General features: G+C 37.2%; 1 protein-coding gene across 4 annotated transcripts in view; it reads left to right on the forward strand.

Moving 5' to 3' along the window:
* LOC121730778 (protein grainyhead) overlaps positions 1-20854 on the forward strand; it is a 115043-nt gene that overhangs the window by 1205 nt on the left and 92984 nt on the right. For 2 of the 4 annotated variants that reach the window (XM_042119970.1, XM_042119971.1), the window contains exon 2: positions 715-1282. In XM_042119970.1, coding sequence (XP_041975904.1) covers positions 783-1282 — 500 coding nt within the window. In that variant the 5' untranslated portion in view covers positions 715-782. Of the gene's footprint in view, positions 1-195; positions 1283-20854 lie in introns of those variants that run through there. The other 2 variants (XM_042119972.1, XM_042119973.1) reach the window with 2 other exon arrangements.

The following is a 20854-nucleotide window of genomic DNA, read 5'->3' on the forward strand; positions in this document are numbered from 1 at the left end:
TTTCCAACTTTTTAATGTATCCTTGGGCCTCGGGAGTCGGTCGATTAATCTCGTTATTTCTTTACTTTTCATGTTCGTATGCTACATTCGATCATCTCGTGGACACTGGTTAATATAGAAATTTATAGTAATTCCAGTTTTGCTACCAGTTATAAACTGCGATTCGCTCTTATGCATCGAAAAATCTAAAACCACCTCGCTCATTGTTTGTTTACTTTTGTCTTAAGTCAAATCCGACAAGTCAGACGAGCATGTGGCGGCGATAGCACATCCAGTTTGTACCGTTGCCGTGGTGGTCCGCGCCGCCCGCCGCCCGCCGCCCGCCGTCGCGGCGCGCAGCAGCGAGGCTCCTTAACGAGTTCGGCCACTTCTCGAGTTCCCGGCGATCAGGTGCCACTTTATACTCGTTCTGTTCTAACTGGATTTGAATCAGCTGATGTCGTTTCCTCGCGCCGGCGAACGAGCGATACGCGACCGGGCGAGCGTCATTATTCACGCTCGAGATCACTTCGACCGCCGGGGAAACACCTCGCGGGAGTCCGTTTTGATATTTTTGAAAATATTATCGCGACCCCGGACCGACCTCGACGGACGAGGGTGTCACTCGGCGAACACGCGCCGCGGCGAACGAGCACGTCGGACCCCCGGGGCCCGGACCGATGCCGAGTTTACGGTGTAGCGCGACGCACGAGGTTGACGGGGAGGTGTTTTCAGATATCAGCAGCATTGGGTCATCGAAGAGTAGCGCGGGGCGCTCGTGACAGAGGGGCTCGCGCCGCGCCATGTCCGCGTCCCCGGTGTGCGAGCGCGCGCGTAGCCCGTCGCCCGCGCCGCGCTCGCCGGCGCCGGCGCACGTGCTGGCCACCATGACGCCGGTCCAGCCGGCGCACGACTACTACCCGCACAAGGTGGAGATGGACTCGGACGACGGCTACCCGCCGGACGCGCACTCCTACCGCCACTCGCCGCACGAGCTGGCCGCATACGCGCCCGACAGCAAGGTGCCCGTGCAGCCCGATGTCTACGACCAGGGCATGGAGGCCATCGACGAGAAGACGCCCATCGACCTCATCTACGAGGACGACAAGGAGACGGTCATATACACGACCACGCCGGACCAGAAGCGCGTCGAGATGATCAGCGGCCAGCTGGAGGACGGACAGCTAGTGAGTGGCAGCGGCCAGCTGGTGGATGGCGGCGTGTCCGTGGTGGTGGGCGCGCCCGGCCAGGGCACCGTGCTGGTGCTGGCCGACGAGCTGGGACAGGTCATCACCATACCCAGGTGAGTCGTCTCCTGTTGATAGTATTCATTTTATTCGTAAGTATAAGCATACCGTCGAATCGGTCAGACATAGGAAGTGTAAACAATAAGCTAAATCGGTTAAATAGATGGAATGAACAAATTGCGTGAATTAATTACGAGGTATGACATTGTTAGTTTGTTGGGACAACTCTTTTGAAACAAATGTTTACGGGTATCGGCGCTCGGCGCGAGGTCCAGTAACGGTCGCCAGCGGCGCGTGGGTGGAGCGACGTGCTCACCTTGAACTTGCCGAGCCACGTCTCTACCATCATTTTCTACTAGATGTTTTATAATCAACTGATTAACCAAAGCAAAAGCATTCTTGTCGTACAAAGATCATAATACCTATTTGCATCTTAAACACAGACAAAAGAGATCTATCTAGTATCTGATCTCTTTTGTCTGTGTTTTGGTTTTTAGGCGCTCCGCGGCCTTAACCTCACTGATCTATCACATATAGTCGAGCTGTAAGCCAAGTAAATGACTGCAAAACGTAAGTCTAACGATTATAAAATAAATGTAATGTAGACAGACTGGATCCATCAAAATAATAATAAAAGGTCTAGATAGGAATCTCAATTATTATGGATCCGGAATTGTATTTTATGGGAGTAACAATATTACATTACTTACACGTTACACATTTTATAAAATTTTATTACATTATTTTATAAAATTTTATACCAAAATATGTTATCTGGGCTCACCTCGGATTTACCTCATATATCTGCATTATGCTCGGAAACGAAACAGCCTTTTTATGACCCGGAACTCATTTATCTTATTTGTATCGTGAGATTGTAATCATTTATCGTATTGCTTACGAAATTTCTTATTGAACGATATTGTGGAAGAAACCTCCTCTCGACGACATGCGGCGAAGTATCAATAATAATATAATGTTATATCATTTTGAATAAGTACAGGCAAGATGGTTTGTTTCATTCAAAGAAACAACTGTCTTCTAGGGGTTTTTATGAAAAGCTTCTATTATAATTTATAAGTTCTAATCTCAAGAATTTACTCCTTTTCCTATCATCAAGTCGAGTCAAAAGATCGTATGTATCCATTAATACTGAATGCTATTTTGAGGTAACTATACCAGTTAATTATACCATATACCTACCATGATATAATTTACTACTTAGGCAAAGTATTAACTACAAGTTGATGTTGTGTCAACAAAAATCACCAAAACCATCTAAAGCAACATTTGGGGACTTTCTATCGGTATAGTTGTAACCAACTAAAATCACTTAACCAGTAATAGTATATGAGATGGTAATGTGTGAAATAATTTATTTCTTTTGAGGATAAGATAAAAGTGTAAAATTTTATATCCCGTATTGTAAAATAAGTAATAAATATCATTCTAAGCTAATTTCGAGAGATGTGTATTTTACTACTTTTAGTAATTTACAATGGAGTATCAGATCTAAGAATCTAACGTCCATAATGGACGTTATATAGTTAATTTTTCACTGACATTGATGTCTAGGTGTCTACGTAATGAGCGGCCACGTGTTTGTCATTCACAGTTTGCGGCAGTACGACGTCGACGTAATGTAAATACGCGAGTGTGCATCGCTCGCTCATGAAACTTGAAATTCTCGTACACGCCTCAAATTTGCACCATTTGAACATGATTTGAATAACTATACGCTCCACTATTCGGTGCGTCGTGTTCGCAGTTCGTTCACATACTCGCACACATTTTTCCTGTTTTAGTTTTACAGCATTGTGTAAGTATTCAAATTAAATTTATTAATAAAAGTTTTTTTGGTGTGTTCGTTGTACACAGTACCTACAATATATATAATTATAGTGTAAATAGGCATTAATTTATACAATCATTAGCAGGTACTTACTACTTTTTGTGGTTTTATCTTTATTGTTCTATAAAGGCAGAATCGCCTATACAAACGCCTAGTCTAACATTCCAAGTTTCCATTCGTTTCCATTCATTTACAATAATGTGTCAACGAGATGTACCAAAGACTGATTATGACATACATGTTAAATGATATTTGAACTTGGCCATCATGCCCCGCGACAGAGGCGTAGCTTTTTGTATGGTGTCGAAATCTCGGAATTCATGGGTGAAACTAAAGGTTCAATGTTTTTATTGACGGTATGTTTGGATGGAGTGAGAGAGTTTTAATCTATATTCTATACATTTTATAAAACAATGTCGTTTTTTTCCCTCATGTACCTTTGTTCCCTATAATCTTTAAAACATATTTTGATGCGCTTTTCTTTAATAGATAGTGATTCAAGAGGAAGGTTTTTAAGTATAATAACATTAATTAAATAGTGGAGAAATACTGTTATTGTTAGGGTTTCTAATGTGATGTCGTAAATAATTACATTTTTTCCGCTTACATTGCAAACGCAGGCGTGAACCCTACGACATTTATCAAAATAATGTACCAAGTATTGAATATAATGAAAAGGTCTACAGAAAACTCCGCGATGGTATATGCCTATCTCTTATGGATATCCCACAATAATAGTTTTTTGTCATATTTTACTTTTAACGACAAATAATGGCTAATTTTCGAAGCGATTTTAACCAATACGACATTAATCCTTATTCAATTAAACACTTTAAATACATTGTTGATTTAATATAGATCTATATGGCCCTTTACAGCATATAATTTAAATGAATATTTTCGAATATATTACATGTTTAAAAATTGTACGCATAGCTAGCGGAGACGTAGCTTTTACGGCGGTACCGACCAATGCGGGCCACGGCCCACGGGTAGTAATAACGAATTTAAATGAAAACTGCGGAATCGATTTTAATATTTTTTTCAGTGGCTATATATTTCAGGTATACCCGTGCGAAGCCGAGGCGGGTCGCTAGTATACATTTAAAGTTGTAACGATTTGATTATTTACTAATGAAGTTGGTGAACCGCGTCGTTTTACTGGTAAAATTACATCATTTGTCCGATTCTAAGAGATACGTCATATTAAATGGTTTGAATTCTATGTAGTTTTGGCGAGACTGCATGTCTAAACTGCAAAATGATTGTCATACGACTTCGAACTAGCGCGGCAGCGACAAACGAATTCTGCATGGTCAAATCTCCAAAAATCATACGTTTATTCGTCACAAGTCACAACTCACAATATCATTTTGCTATTGAACCCAACAATCCCCAAGCGGCAGCCGACTGCCGCATAAAAATTGAAAATTTATTGTGTCTGCGATACCCACGATGGAGGTGTTAATAGTAAATCACCTGGACTGAATCGATGTAGTATTAAAGTTGGATTGAAATAACAGTATCAGGGTTCGGTTTCTTCTAAAATATGAATGTGTGTTTGTGTGGTCAATGGTCCTAGATGCTCGTATACATTTAGATCAACCTCTGTTTAACTGGTTAAAATTTTATAAAATTTGCTTATTGTGGATTTTAAACACTTATAAAAGACTTTTCTAAAAGTTCCGTTCATCTTTCTGCGGGGCTAAAATGGTCGCTTTGGAGAATCATAATATGATTCATTTTTTTTAATCGCAAAATGGTCACTCTGATTGTAATTCGTACTAATTTGACATTCGTCACTTTGGCAGTTTTGACAATTCATTTGCTGAATTGATTGAGAGGAATCGCTAAGTGTGACCATTTTAGCCCCGCTCATCTTATTACCAAGCATTAAGGTTCATAAGTAGTAGGACAGATCCGCTTTCGACTTTACATAATGACTTTCGGACTAAGGAAAAACATCAACAGCAAATATCAAGGAAAGGATCAAGCCAATCTTAATTACCTGCGGGGCTCAAATGGTCACATTTAGCAATTCCTCTCAATTAGTTCAGCAAATGAATTGTCAAAACGTCAAACTAACGAATGTCAAATTAGTACGAATTACTAGACATGATTTGCAAGCAGAGTGATCATTTTGCGATTCTAAAAAAATTAATCATATTATTATGATTCTCCAAAGCGACCATTATTTTTAGCCCCGCTGGTCCCTATTTGAATGATTCTATCCTATGCTTATTATAAAACAATGTCGCTTTTTAGGGTCGTATTCAATAAAAAAAACGGAACCCTTATAGATTCGTCATGTCTGTCTATCTGTCTGTCTGTCTGTCTGTATGTATGTCCGTATGTGCGTATGTGCGTATGTCCGTATGTCCGTATGTCCGTATGTCCGTATGTCCGTATGTCCGTATGTCCGTGTGTCCGTCCGTCCGTATGTCCGTCCGTCCGTCCGTCCGTCCGTCCGTCCGTCCGTCTGTCTGTTGAACAGAAAACTCGGAATGGCTGAACCGATTTGGCTGATTGTACCTCTAGTCTCGAAATATTTATTCGTGGAAGTCCAGCCCCCGTAGACAAGAGGCAAAACGCTAGCGCTAAAGCCAACGCTAGCGCTATAAAATGTATGGATTTGACATTGGTATTCGCTAGCGAAGCGATGACTTATGTCAAATCGCATACATTTTTGTAGCGCTAGCGTTAGCGTTACCGTTAGCGCTTTGCCACTTTGTCTACAGGCCCAGGGAAGGTTCATATATTTATATAGGTGGCAACTGGCAAGTGATACAAAGTTCACCGGGTCATCTAGTACGACATAATATAAAGTATTGAAACTGCTCCATATTATTGGGGTAGGTAGGTACTTATCATACATAATTTATTATGTAGGTAACATACCTGATGTCTGTTTTTTTAGGGTTCCGTACCGAAAGGGTAAAAACGGGATCCTATTACTAAGACTTCGTTGTCTGTCCGTCTGTCTGTCTCCAGGATGTATCTCAAGAACCGCTATAGATAAAGTTCTGAATTTTTCACAGATCAACTGCCTGCCTGTTGTCAATAATGACAACAGGCAGGCAGTTGAAATTTTCACAGAATCCTCAATTATATATTGTGTACTTTAATTTAATAATTAATGGTAAAATAAAAATTTATATAATGAAACTTCCCATACAAAAACACAACTCTTGGCCTATTTTTTCTCTCTTTTATATTATAATTTTAACAATACTACTTGTGCCTAATATAAGCTTTTTTAAATTATGAAGCTACGTTACCATTTTAAGTTTTAAATATAGCTTTTAAAATATATTCTGTTTAAGGAAAATTCCACAAGCTTAAAAATGCTTAATTCAAAAGATTTTTATGTTGAAAAAACATAAAATTATCGATAGAATTTCCATATTTCTTTGTGTGCTCGTAACTGGTTTTGATATTTGAATATTATTTTCGATGATCGTAAAATAGTTTTCGTAAATATTCAATATAAAATATTATATGTTAGTGCTCCACGTGTGATCAAATTCTAGTAATTATGTATTAAATTCTGGAATAGGACTAAATTTAGTTTTAGTGAAATTTTATAAAGCAATCGTTTCACCGAATACAAAATCGACAATTCTCTAATGTTACTCAAATTATTTGCATTAAAAACCTGTTTGAGGAGGTTGATTATCTTTTATTTCTTTTTGAAAAATACATTTTAAATAATAGTATTTTGAAATCTTTGAGTTTTAATTAAAATTGGTGTGTGATTATTAAATACTAGAGATCGCCTAATTGTCGAAATTCGACCTCAAATAAAAAATTATATTATAAGTTTGAAATATCAACTCTTTAATTATATATTATATAAATATAATCTATTGTAAAAATGTTGACTTTATTATTTCTTAGACATAATTCCTACGACAGTCTCAGATTAATAAAGTCAACTGGCCGTGAAAATTGATTTAGTTTTTTATTGAAACTTAAATACTGTTATGCTAAGTAGGTACTCACATACGGTTTTGGTCGATCGAGCAATAACGTCGAGCAAAACCCGCGGTTCGGGCTTTCGTCCACACATTCAGCATTGCTTGATAGTTTTACTCTGAATCGATAAATTTAATTCTATCGAGCCGGCTCAATGCGAGCCTTCAATATGATACAAGCCTTCGAACTTTTTTTTTTTTATGAAATAAGCGGGCAAACGAGCAAACGGGTCACCTGATGGAAAGCAACTTCCATCGCCCATGGACACTCGCAGCATCAGAAGAGCTGCAAGTGCGTTGCCGGCCTTTTAAGAGGGAATAGGGTAATAGGGGAGGGTAGAGAAGGGAAGGGAAGGGAATAGTTGAGGGTAGGGAAGGGAATAGGGTAGGGGTTAGGGGATTGGGCCTCCGGTAAACTCACTCACTCGGCGAAACACAGCGCAAGCGCTGTTTCCCGCCGGTTTTCTGTGAGAACGTGGTATTTATCGGGTCGAGCCGGCCCATTCGTGCCGAAGCATGGCTCTCCCACGTGTAAGTTTTGCGAGTGAGTTTTGCGGTCCACACAGTAATTATTACTCTATTTGGAGTAAAACTATCGAGCAAAACCGTATGTGAGTACCTACTTAGCATAACAGTATTTAAATTTCAATAAAAAACTAAATCTATTTTCAATTTGACAACAGACTTCAACCATAAATAAAAGAGTACAATTCGTGTCTATAGGCTTGTCAATCAAAATCTCCTAGTATGTGTGTTGTAGTGTGTGTAATGTTTTATTTGTAAAAAAAATGTATGATAAAAGCATAATTTCAAAATAATATTAGCTCGATGCACTCCTCCACCATATAAACTATAACTGTGCAAAATTTTATTCACCTACGTTTCCGCATTTTTCGTCAAAAGGGATCCAAAGTTTTTCGCTCGCGTATTAATATATAAATAGGAATTTCAAATTATATATTTTTTACGGCATTTATTAGGGTTTGCTCATAATATTTTATATTATTAAATTCGGAAAACTTACGGCTACATACAAATATAAACAATGGAACACACACATGAAGGCCAATTAAAAGTTTTCACATATAGACCAAAAAATGTAACAAGAAAAGTCGGTAGTTAATTACTTATACACAACGAGTAACAAACAAAACAAAATATTATACCTAAATCACGGGACAAAACTATTTTTTAGAAATACATTTTTCTAATGAAGAAACGCTGGTATTAAATAAGTCTATGTTTGGATGTTCGTACTAAATTTAATTAAAGCTTCTGCTGGCTCGTATCAGATAGATAGCATTAAATAAAGGCTCTTCTAATGTTGCGAGTGTCCATCCACGGGCGACGGCAGTTGCTTTCCGTCAGGTGACCCGTTTGCCCCCTTATTTTATAAAAAAACCTCCATCAAAAAAACTCCTAAAATTGAAATCACATCATACATAATTTTGGCACGACAAACACAAATTTCTAAAACATTATGTTGAAGATCCTTAAGATGTGGACACTGTACAGGTAGCTAATAAACAACTACAATGTTTTGGAATATTATTTTTAATTGGCGGCTATATTTTAAGAAATTATACGGAATACGTCGGTTCGTTATGAATTGGTAGTTAATTGATAAAAAATCGCTGGAGTGGTTTCGGGCGGGGAGCGGAGAGCGGGGAGCGGGGGGTTGAGAGGGGAGCGAGGGGGGAAGGGGAGCGGGGAGCGGCTCCAGAGCCACAGCCTCGCCGCGCCTCCGACACTTTAATGATCACTTTTTGTAGCCGACCCGCAAGTTAAGGACTAACAGCGAATAGCGATCCGCGAGAAAATAATCTTTCGACAAGAAATGTTTTACTTTGTATTTATTGTTGAAAGTGTTACCAATATATATTGATATCATGATTTATGCTATATAAGTATGTAATTATATAAATATGGGCAGTTTACTACAGCTGTTAAATACTCGTAGTACTCGTACCCAATGACTTTATAGTTAGATTTATTATGATGGCGTTGTAAAATTTTATTTGAATGTTCACGCTGTGCGGTCGCTGACGAACTATATCCGCAGTACAATTTTCTTAGCCTCACAAGGAGCAAAATATCGCTGAAATTTTGTCACGTAAATTGTTATAGGAAACAATAAAAAGTAATAATTAGTTGAATAACATAATCAAACAAACATCTTTGTCAACAATTTGTTTTATTTATTTTTAATATTTCACTATCGCTACCGCTCCGCTGTCGCTCGTGTCTCGGGCCGGCCGCGGCGAGGACGTCTCCCCCCTCTCCCCTCACCCGCGCCCCCTCCCCCGCCCGCCGGGAGATGAGCCCACCGTCGGCCCGGCCGGTCATTATAGTACGCAATTATTTGGTCAGTAAACAACTTTTTTTGGAAATAACGCCGCTGAAATATCATTACGGCCCTCGCTGCATTTCACCTCGGTCATCGTCTTAAAAGAGTTTTAAATTAATTTTAAGGACGTAATAGCGGAGGTCAGTCCTAAGTACCTAAATAAAGCAGTGATTTCGTTGACGATTACTATACACACGTCGTCGACAGCTGACGCCTGTAAAAATGTTCGCGGTACAAAAGACTTCAACGGGCACGCGGTACCTGCGCCGCGCCGCGCGTACTGCATACAATTTAACGAAACTCAAAATACTTCCTTTAAAATGACTCGTTTCGGCTCTTTCGCATCGCAAAGCGCGGAGACAACGAACAGACGCAATTTTAAGTACCTCGCCTTGTGCCGCGGCACGAGATTTACCTCGCAGCGGATCGTGAACTCCGGGTAAACACAGTTCAGCGTGTCCTTTAAAAATTAACGATCATCCTTTCTACCTGATGCCGCTGTCCGAGTGCAAATAAAAAACGGTTTCCCCCGCGTAAAGGGTTCACTTCCCATCGCACGACGGTTGCACACGCACACACCGGCGCGCGCGCACACGAGACCACATCTCGCCGGAGGATAACGTTTCTTTCGAGCGAAAGAATAATACGGACGCGATTGTAAATTTAATTTCATAATGAACGTTAATAATTTAGATACTTTATACGTTTCATAAATTTAGATGAAACCGACTTAAAGGTCAACGTCGCTCGGGAGAATTCGAAATTCGTAAGGTGGGATTTTTTGTGGTCGCTCGACAGATGGCAGCGGATCCATTATAGGAGACTCTCCGAGGTCGGAACGTATCGAGTTTTGTGATTAGGGACGTCGCGCGGCCAATAAAAAATCAATTTTATGTGGGGTTAGATAAGGTTAAGTTTCGGGCGGCGGGCGCGGTATTAATTATTCACGGCGATAGCGGCCGCGGTCGTAGATTTATATGTGGTCAGCTTTTTATGTGCTTTAATTATTATAATATCGTTTACGACGTCAGCTCAAATGTATCTAACTTGTTACTTGACAGATAAAAATTTCGACCGCCATTCGAGTGTTTGCTTAAAATGTTCGAAACGACCATCGGAGTGATGTTTGAATCGTCTGTAAACGTGGAAAGCGATAGAAGTTTACTTGTTCAAATGTTACAACCGACGCTAACCACGACCATATTGGTAGAGGTTACTGTAAAACCACGCCTAACTTTTAGTTAACTATCTATTTGAAATTTGATATATTAAAGGCTAAGATCTACACGCGTTAAGCGAATATATTATACACTCTTAATACAGAAGGTATTAGTATGTAGTAAGCTTTACTAGTTATAATAATATGTTTTCAGCTTTAAGGAGTAAGCACACTGAGACGGGCCGTGCCGGGGCTCAGCGTGCCGGAGCTCATTGCAAAAATCCGCCTCCATACAATTTGTATGGAAGCGGATGCGCGTATCGCACACTGTGTCGGGGCGCAGCGGATTTCCGCTTTCATACAAATTGTATGGAGGCGGATTTTTGCGATGAGCCCCGGCACGCTGAGCCCCGGCACGGCTCGTCTCAGTGTGCTCACTCCTTTACGTGGTAATAATGTAGTTGTGTCTATCGTCGTGTGTAGTCTCACTTCCCGTGCTCTTGGCTCTCGGCGCGCTGTTGACGGTCAAAGACCGACCACTTCCAATTAACTTCGGGATGTTGTTTCACAAATCATATCGCTTTATTTAAAACCTAATATCAGCAAACAGCAAACAAATGTACCCTTATTCTACTATTTAAATGCATTGTTGGTTTGAGATTTCATGAGATTTTGTAGTTTGATAAACAAAGGCAAGGAACGAAGCTGCTCTGACATGACTGTTGGATATAACAGTGCTTGCCAAATCGAATTTGCTTTTTTATCTCACAAGTCACAAAACTAAGTAATCTAACAAGCAATAATTTAAACTGTAATATTATGGTTGTTAGTGAGGCAGTGCATACCATTTATGGTCAATTATAGACACTCAGTATGTTTTGTAAACAGTTCATTGTCACATGATTCATAATATAATTTGAAATGATGGTCCAAAAATGTTTTTAAGGTATTGCAACTCAAAAAAACAGAACCTTTTTAAATCTTATTTTGGGAATACAAAGAGGAAAACTTCTAAGTTAAGGCTCTAAAAAACTTAAGCCTGTTTGTTTTATTTTCTACAACAATACACTTTTGACAATGGTTAGGTGCATGTATCAAATTCATAAGGTAGGTTAATACTTACCCTATGAAAAATGGTAGGTACTAACATTGACCTCGAACTATGAAAGTAATAGAGAACACTGTATATTGTATTTAAAGTATTTTGCCTGCTATGAATTTCATAGTTTGTGTTGTACATAACTAACTCGCACTTGGCCGCTTTTTTGTGATGTGTTGAGTATACTGTATAGTATATCCCACCAAAAACATTTTCATGTAAAAATGTTGCCAAGATGAGAACATAATATTATAGTTCGTCGTGTCAAAAAGTAGTGAGATCTCATGTAGAGCCAAGTTTCTAATCTTACATACTCAGCCCTAAATCTAAAAACTTTAATTTTTTTTGGACACCTATAAAATCTAAAGTATAATAGCTACGATATTGAAACTTTGTACATTTGATAACTATGCCCATGTCATTATACCTTATATAAATTTCAACTATTACTTTGGTTTAAATAATGCCAGAGCATTATTTAAACCAAAGTTATGAGGGTTCAAAAATACGACGAAACGTTTCGAGAAAAGATAGGTAGTGCCCTTGCGCGCTTCGCTTGGCTCATCTTGGCGGGGGCACTACCGTGCCCCCAGATGTAACCTAACCTATATCCAAAATTGTTTTATCATCGTTGCTTGTGTTTATCGCTAATCTTGATGGTTCAGTAACCAAACCTCATAGGACCCGTATAAACCTGTAAACTCTTGCAAACGAGTAAAAAGATCACCTGATGGAAAGCGACTACTATCGTCCATAATATACAACACAAGTACATGTCAATATAACGTTAACTTAAATTAAGTTTTAACGCATAAATAAAGAGTTGAACGACGCTTAAAATATTATAATTATCTAGGCTGCGTGGGTTTTCCTCTTACCATGTTTTTCCCAATCGAGGCAAATGTTTTCTTGTAACTTTAATTTGATTAAATCTTCTCCAAGATTTTTGATAGGCACCTGCGGGTTTCTTAGGTAAATATTTAGGCAAAGGTTTAGATATTAGTATAAAAACAGCACAGCGTATTTACTGAAAAAGACATCAACTTGCTGCAAATTAAAAATATAATCATGTCACTGTGGTATAGCAATTTGTAAACGCGTTCTTAAAAGTTCAGTATGCTTGTGCCTTTATATATTTTTTTGAACGAACGATACTTCGTGCAGGAAATAATTGCCAAGACAAAAGCATCTGCGGTTTCAAACCGTCGACCTGCAAAGTATGCCTGATAAATGTAATACGTAACACTATAATGTTTCAAAATCAATAATCAACTTTGCATAGATAGATATCTGTAATCATTGAATCATAAAATCACAGAAACTGTTTATTCACCGCATTGACACGACGCACACAGACGCGCGCGAGTGTGCGTGCGTGTAACTGTGTGAGTGTCGCTTATTAGTACGAGTAAGACAGCGAACACGGAGATCAGTGTGACCGAGAGAAACAGTCAACAAGGCTAGCTCCGCCATATAAGTATATGAATGTACGATTTTATTAACTCGATTCGTTACAACAACTCGACATTTTAATAATATATTATGTATATGAGTATAATAAAGATCAATTTAAAGATTACAGCCTCGCTTAAAGTCAACGCACGAGAGTATCAGTGAATATTTTTTAGATTTAAACTGGAATCGAATCAGGTGTAATGTATTTATACATAGAAACCATTGGTGAATGCTTCTTCTTCCGATGGAAGTTATAGGTACTAGTCACTAGATATCTGAACTGGATCGTATTTCATTCTTATTTGTCCAATCACAAAAAATACTTTAAAAATTAAAAAGGCAAAATAAATTGAGTTTTAGGAACCCCATACGGCAATGCCGGGCATACCGCTGGTAGGTACTATAGGTACTACGCGTATATCAAATACCAATCATAAACAACTAAGGGTCAATTAAGACCGTAACACGACGCGTAGATGCATTTCTAAATTTGTCAAATGCATACAAAAGAAATGCATGTACGCGTTGCTTTGCGGTCTGAATTGACCCTATGAATACAATTAATGTTCTGACATGAGAAAACAATCAACCAGTCAAAACATATTATTATCTACACGTATACCTAAAATTGCTATATAATTAGTTACTTAATAGATACAATTTCTGGCCGAGTTGGATACGTGATTCTGCCATTAAGTCGTTAATTAGGAATACATCGATACTAATAGACTAATTTATATATCATTAATTCACATTTCGCAATTCTGAAATAGCTTCCATTTCTGTTTTATTATTCCTAATGATTATTTCGTAACAACAGTTTTCGACCTTTTACAATGATTTTATTATAATTGTAAAAATATTATTTTTAATCTGAATTAATTTATTTGAAACTTATTATAATAGAACTTTACATTTTTATAGTCCTGAAAAATTTCAAAGAGTTGAATATTTATTGTTTACGTAGGCTTACAATAAATTATTATTGTTGAGCAAACCTCGGTTCCTACTTCCTATTTTTGGAATTCATCGTTTTGTCTAGTAGGTAAGCAAAGGCTTCTTAAATCCGAAGCCCTTTAAGATATATATCAATTGAGAAAAAAAGGATACAAGAAGCTTATTGCTTGGTCTTCGCCAAATAAGATTTTCCAAGTTAAAACAGTACTCACTACTCGCTGTCAATAAATATGAGTAGCTGAAATTGTATTAGACCTTTAACTGAAAGTTGCGTTCATATAAGCATTCGAAAAATTATGATGCGATAAAGCCTTTAGGAGGACTATAACAGCCACTTTGTTAGCAAACTACTTAAAAGCACTTAAAGCAGCAAATAGCCGTAATATAAAGTGAAGAGATTTGTTGCTCAAGGAAGTGGGTTTAGCGCGGCGGCGACTGCGCGGGCGCAGGGCGGCGCGGCGCGGGCGGCGGCGTAAAGAAAACAAACCGACTGGACATTCACTTCGGGGGTTCTGGACAGTAAACACTGGACAGTGGACAGTGGACGGCCCGAAACGAAGTCGGCGCGGGCGCAAGGACCGCGCAAGGGCGCGCCTCTCACTCACCTCGCCATATTTTCGCATACCGATATAATTAAAACATTCAATCGATAAGGCATACTAAATATAACTGCCGTATAAAAGCTTTTTACCTTTATGTCTCTCGTAAACGAGCGTTTTAAGTGAGATTGTTTTCCGTTGTATTTTGAACTGTAAACAATTTTTCGCTAATTAAGAGCAGAAATGATAGGAATCGATGATGAATGCCTTAATTTTTTAACGCAAGGCAAAATAATTGCAGCACAGCAAAAAGCGGCCCGCTATTTAGTGAATAGGTTTTTAAACGGCGAGCGTTTATGCATTCGATTCCCATATGGTTCAATTAATAGACAGTATTGTCATAAAGTTTTTGCGGAATGGCACGCAAGGACAGTTTCTCGGAGTCGTCGGAGTATTCGCAGCTCGTACCCACGTTAAAAAAGAAAAAGGTACGATATGGTTCGTTTTTTACAGCCTAGCAGCTCATGCCGGGCGCGCCGCGCGGACGTACAAGGCGCGGGGGCCGCTGCGGCCGCGATGGAAATGATCCCCTGAATAATGTCCCCGGCCTCCCGTCCCCGTCATATAAGGTGCAAACCGTTACTCCGCCGCTCCCTATCTACATAAACGTATAAAGAAATCGATAATTGACAAACCGAGCCGGCAATTATTAAAACGATCCGACCGCTGGAAATGCACTCGCGTTATGAGTACGGATTAATTGATTTTAATTGTAAAATTATATTGATAAGGTTTCACAGCGATGAAAATAAACTTGTCCGGGGAATGTTGTTGTTTATATTCAAAAGATTATAAATGATATAATAAGATTACTAGATAATTATACTAGTTTCTTGGGCTTTCTGGCTTGTAGTGCATATATACGAAACTAAAATAAAGAATAAGGAGATTCAGAGGACTTTGAACACGTATTAGTATAGGTCTGGGACCTGGGTAACTGGTAAGGTTAGGTTGGTTCCTGACCTGACCCAAACTACGAAACTAATTTGAGACTCAAACAATCAGACGAGAATGCCGCGTCCTACTTTAACAACATAATTTCACGTTTGTTAGAGTAGGACGCAGTATTTTCGTACGTTTGTTTGAGTCTCAAAACGGTTTCGTGGTACGGCCCCTGGTTTGCGTTTTAGAAACCTAATGATTACACGTAACGCCGGTTAATAAAATAGGAAATAGGTGTCTGTACTTAAGAGTCCGTATACGAAATTTTGCCGAAATTTTGAAGAAAACGACAGAAATAATCTATATAGATAAAATTCTATCCAATTCGAGAAAAAAGAAAAAAAAACAAATTGTGCCAAAAAACACGATTCGAAACAACCTAAATCTCACATTATATTACTCGCCGCAAGGCTAATGTGGGATTTAGGTTATTTTGAATCGTGTTTTTTGTTACAATTTGCTTTTATTTTTTTATTTTTTCTCGAATTGGATAGAATTTTATCTATATATTATTTCTGTCGTTTTCTTTTTATGAATTACAGCTCCAAGTTGCCGAAATTAACAGCAATTCTTTGCACATTTTCTCTAAAAATTTGCCAAGTTACATATTTTTTTACTCAACTATTTCATATTAAAGTGGTAAAAAGTAATTCCAACATTGTATAGACGAATTTCTCAACAGTACATTGTATTTTTTTCATACCGTTAAGACGTCAATACAATCCATAAACATAAAACAGGTGATATTCTAAACCTTTTACAGCAAAAATCACAAAACTGTCGGGGGTTTGAGTTGGATTATTTAAAAATACTTAAAAAATACAAAATTCTAGCTCCAACATTTGATTATAATTGAAATGATCTTACATGTTGTGCATTAAAACTTATAGAAATACTGTATTTTAATTGTTAAATCACGTCTGTTAATCAGCGAAATCGGCAAAATTTCGTATACGGACTCTTAAATAGCAATAATATTATTATTTTTTACTCCTTAAACTTCAAATATACACAACAATGATGCTATTACAAATATTGTTGTCCTAATTGAAAATTGTAATAACTATACATACAAACATTAAGTTTTCCTTTCGATAAATTATTAATCAACTAAGTCATATTAACGAATACACAGCCGAATATATAACTTTCTCCTTTTTGGAGGTTGGTTAAAATTTGTTTTTTTAGATGCCGTATAAACTAATATATTATATCAAATATACCATAGACTTAATATATACTGTCGTATATACTAACTATACTGTACTCGGCGAAACATGGCGGTAGCGGTCATTGACTCCCTGTCAAAAACTTGTCATTTTCTATATAAACCGCGATTGAAAAGAAGTGTCAGATGTTGTCAATAGTGGCTTTGTATTGGCAACATTTCTCCGGCGAAATATAGTATTTTTCAAAATAAACTATAAAAAATATAGTATTTTAGGGAAAAATTAAAAAAATGTTCAATGAAATATTTAAGAATTATTAATTTTTGAAAAATTTTTTGCACTTTTTGCATTTTTTAACAATGTTTTGTCTAAAATAAAAGTGTCGTAAGCTTTATTACATATAATTTTAAGATTAATGTAAATTAAAAGCTCATTTTTTATTAATGAGACTCTACTTCTGTTTCTCTCTTCCCGCCATTTCAAATTCAAAAGTGTCAACTTATTATGTAGAAGCGCGTTTATAAATTAAAAAAAAATAAGATAGATTTCAGAATTTCAGAAGATAGATTTGTTTGATAGATTTCAGAATTGAAAATATAGTATTTTTGCGTACTATATAATAGTTAAACAGTATATAGTACGAAGGCGCGAAATATAGTATAATACTATATTATTATTTATTATAGTACGGTTGGCAACCCTACTTTGTATATAAAATGACAAGTTTTTGACAGGGAGAGTCAGTGGCCTCTAGCGCCATGTTTCGCCGAGTACAGTATAATAACTATACCTATACAGGTTGTTCGGGTGAACACCGTTATCCTTAAAACCATCAAATGAGCCCGTCAAAATGAACAACTTTTTCTATGAGAACAGTGCTTGGAACTCAAAAAAAAACATCTTCATACCCATACAAATTGGCCGGATCGGCAATTTGTATAGGTATGACGATGGATTTTAATAACGCTGCGCGCTCGCGAGTCGCGACGACGCGACGACGCGACGGAGTTTACACTGTACTTTGATATGTTATTGTAAAGCTAAAAACAAGATCTTATAGTTTAACTCAATGATTACTAGTAGCCGAACATTATTCTCTTACAACCTTAAAAGCAATCGTGAGCGGATAAGATTTATAGCATCAGAGCAGCTATGTTCTGTTTACTATCGTGTCAAGTAATTATGCGCTGTGAATGTTGCATTACAAATATCACACAGTGGCGCGTGCGCACTTTTTGTTGATACCTATTCACTGATTGTGTATAAAAAGTCCACGTAACCTTTTCGATCTGAGCGCTTTGCTTTATGAGATCTACACAGCCAATTTACTGCCGATAGTGGAAAATATGCGATCCGCCATCAAATCGATTCTTTTGTTGTGCAAACAATTAAACAAATTGAATTTTTCCAAAAAAAGGAATGGTTTTGCTCGCAGTACCAATGTACTGCACTATAATTATATTATTATATTTACTTTCTAAGTAGAAGTTTACGGTTAAAAAGATTCTATACCCCTTTTAGAGACGTAAAGTAAGCAGCACTGGAATTTCTATGACAATCCTTATGTTAACTATTCAGTGTTTAGGTACTTCTACTATTTAATAACAGAGAACACTTTGACATTTAGGTTGATCGATCACAGTACAGAAATATTTAGTAAGATCACCATTTATCACTAATAAAGCACCTCCATAAACAATCATGCAAATAGCTGCTAAATCCTAATCTAATAGCTCACAGATCTAATAGCTCAGTACAGGAACCCTCGAACATTGTCTGCAGCGTGCGAGGCTCCGTCTAGAGGAGTTAAATGATAATGAACCCTGCGCTCGGTCTATGTGGTGTGAAATTTGTATTGTGTGTGTGGAGCGCGCGGGTCACGAGTCACGACTGTTCGTGACCTTGCCGAGCCGCGGAGAGGTCATACTCCCGTGGAGATGCGATACCCAGCGCTTAGTAAAACTCAAATTAACCAACCTCTCGTTGGTGTTCATAAACCAATTGTAATTAAAGCGAGGTCCGCCGCTGGACTAAATGGCCGTAAACGAACGAAGATATAGATTTAAACGCGTATTAAGGGGAAAAGGCGCAGAGGAATTAGAAATGCCGCCATAAGAGGGCGTTGGCAACTTTCTCCAGAAGTCTCGCACAGGCTCCGCTTTAATCGTGTACCTTTAGTACCTGTGTAATAATGTACACTACTGACATTTCATTATTTATTAGTCTTTGATCTTTTAATATGAATTATGTTTTTTTTAAACCTGTTGTAATTTGGGCCTACTGAATTTTAGGGACTGATATCCTTTCAAGCTTAAACTTAATATTTTAGTTTCTGAGCGTTTCTCCTAATTTTGAAATACCAATATGATGTTATTTAACTTCTAGTTTAACTTTATTTTAAAGTTACTACTTCTTTTTGCGTATTTAAATTTTAAAAGATTTTTTTAAATTATTAGTTCGAATGAGAATAACATACTTACTAATATCAGTACACCTGACGGGTCAATTCAGACCGCAACGTAAGCGCCGCGTTGCGGTCTGAACCCTTATGACTTATGAGTAACAAAACCTCCAACTATAAATCTTTAAATAAAATATATTTAATTTGAGATTAATGACTCAAATTATGAGTATCAAGTATCAGAAAAACTAAAACAAATCTACCTGCACCCAATGAATAATGAGTTTTTAAACTTTGTATAATTTATGAAATCCAATAAAAGGCTAAGCCAGAAAAACAGTAAAGTATTGTCATTCTGTATACAAGTTATCGATCACCGAAGACAAACAAACGGATGATTCTAAAAATTATCCAAAAAATATTTCAATGCAGCTTTGTCCTTTATTGCTTGGCACGGAAAATTTAAAAAAAAACCTTTTTTTGCATGTACCATAAATTATATTTAAAATTGTTGCTTGTTTATCATATTACCTGCTGCCAACAGCAAAAACAAAATTAATGCAATTAAGTTATGGACACAAAGTCATTTTTTGTGCGAATGATCGGAAAATAAAACTTAGAGATTCAAAACTTCAAAACACGAACAAAATTATTACTTTTGGTATCTTTGTTTTTGAGTTGTTTCACAACCAATAATAATGCAAATTATTTACTATTTTGATCATGTTTTCGAAATGATTTATACAAAGTTCTACAACCATTATGTTCTAGGGTTCCGGAAGTAGTAAAATAAAATAAATAACATTGAAAAAAAAATATGGAAGGCAGTCTTTAACAGGAACTATCGTAGTAGTACGGGAGCCCTAGAACATTTTTTTTATTACTATCAAGCTAATTTTTTGTGAGTAGCTTCATTTTGATAAGACGGACAACATTTTTATCTGCGAAAAATCTTGAAAGTGATAACTAACAGAAATAGAAAGGATTTCATACTTTGACTTGATGGTCCTAAAATATGGATTGTTCTATTTGTAGGACAATGTTGCTTTAAATTATATAACTATTGACCTATTAATATACAAAAAATCAGCTTGTCAGGGTTCCGTTTTAGGGTTCAGTAGTCAACCAAGTTTTGTTGATTATAGAACCCTATAACGGAACCCTGACGAGCTGATTTTTTGTATATTGATAGATTAATAGTCATATAATTTAAGAGTAACATTGTCCTACAAATAAAATAGTCCATATTTTAGGACCATCAATTCAAAGTATGAAATCCTTTCTATCTCTGTTAGCTACCATTTTCGAGATTTTTCGCAAATAAAAATGTTGTTCGTCAAAATGAAATCAAACTCACAAAAAATTTGCTTGATAGTAATAAAAAACAAATGTTCTAGGGCTCCCTGACTATAGTATCTGACCTTAAATCAATCAATAAAGTTGTTTGGAAATTGCGTTTATAAGTACAATAAAGTTCTAAAAATAAGTCAGAAATGCGTAGCAACTAGCAACATGCCGTCCATTACAAACAAATCGTTGCTAATATTCCTCGTAAATATGTAAATTGACTGTCTGATTGATAGCCGACTTAAATTATTCATTTGGTAAAAGATAACAGCATCGACTAGCATTTCGTTAATTAGGGATACAAAGTTTCAAGGCTATTCGCGCTCA

Source organism: Aricia agestis, chromosome 9 (genome assembly GCF_905147365.1).
Source record: "Aricia agestis chromosome 9, ilAriAges1.1, whole genome shotgun sequence".
Lineage (NCBI taxonomy): Eukaryota > Metazoa > Arthropoda > Insecta > Lepidoptera > Lycaenidae > Aricia > Aricia agestis.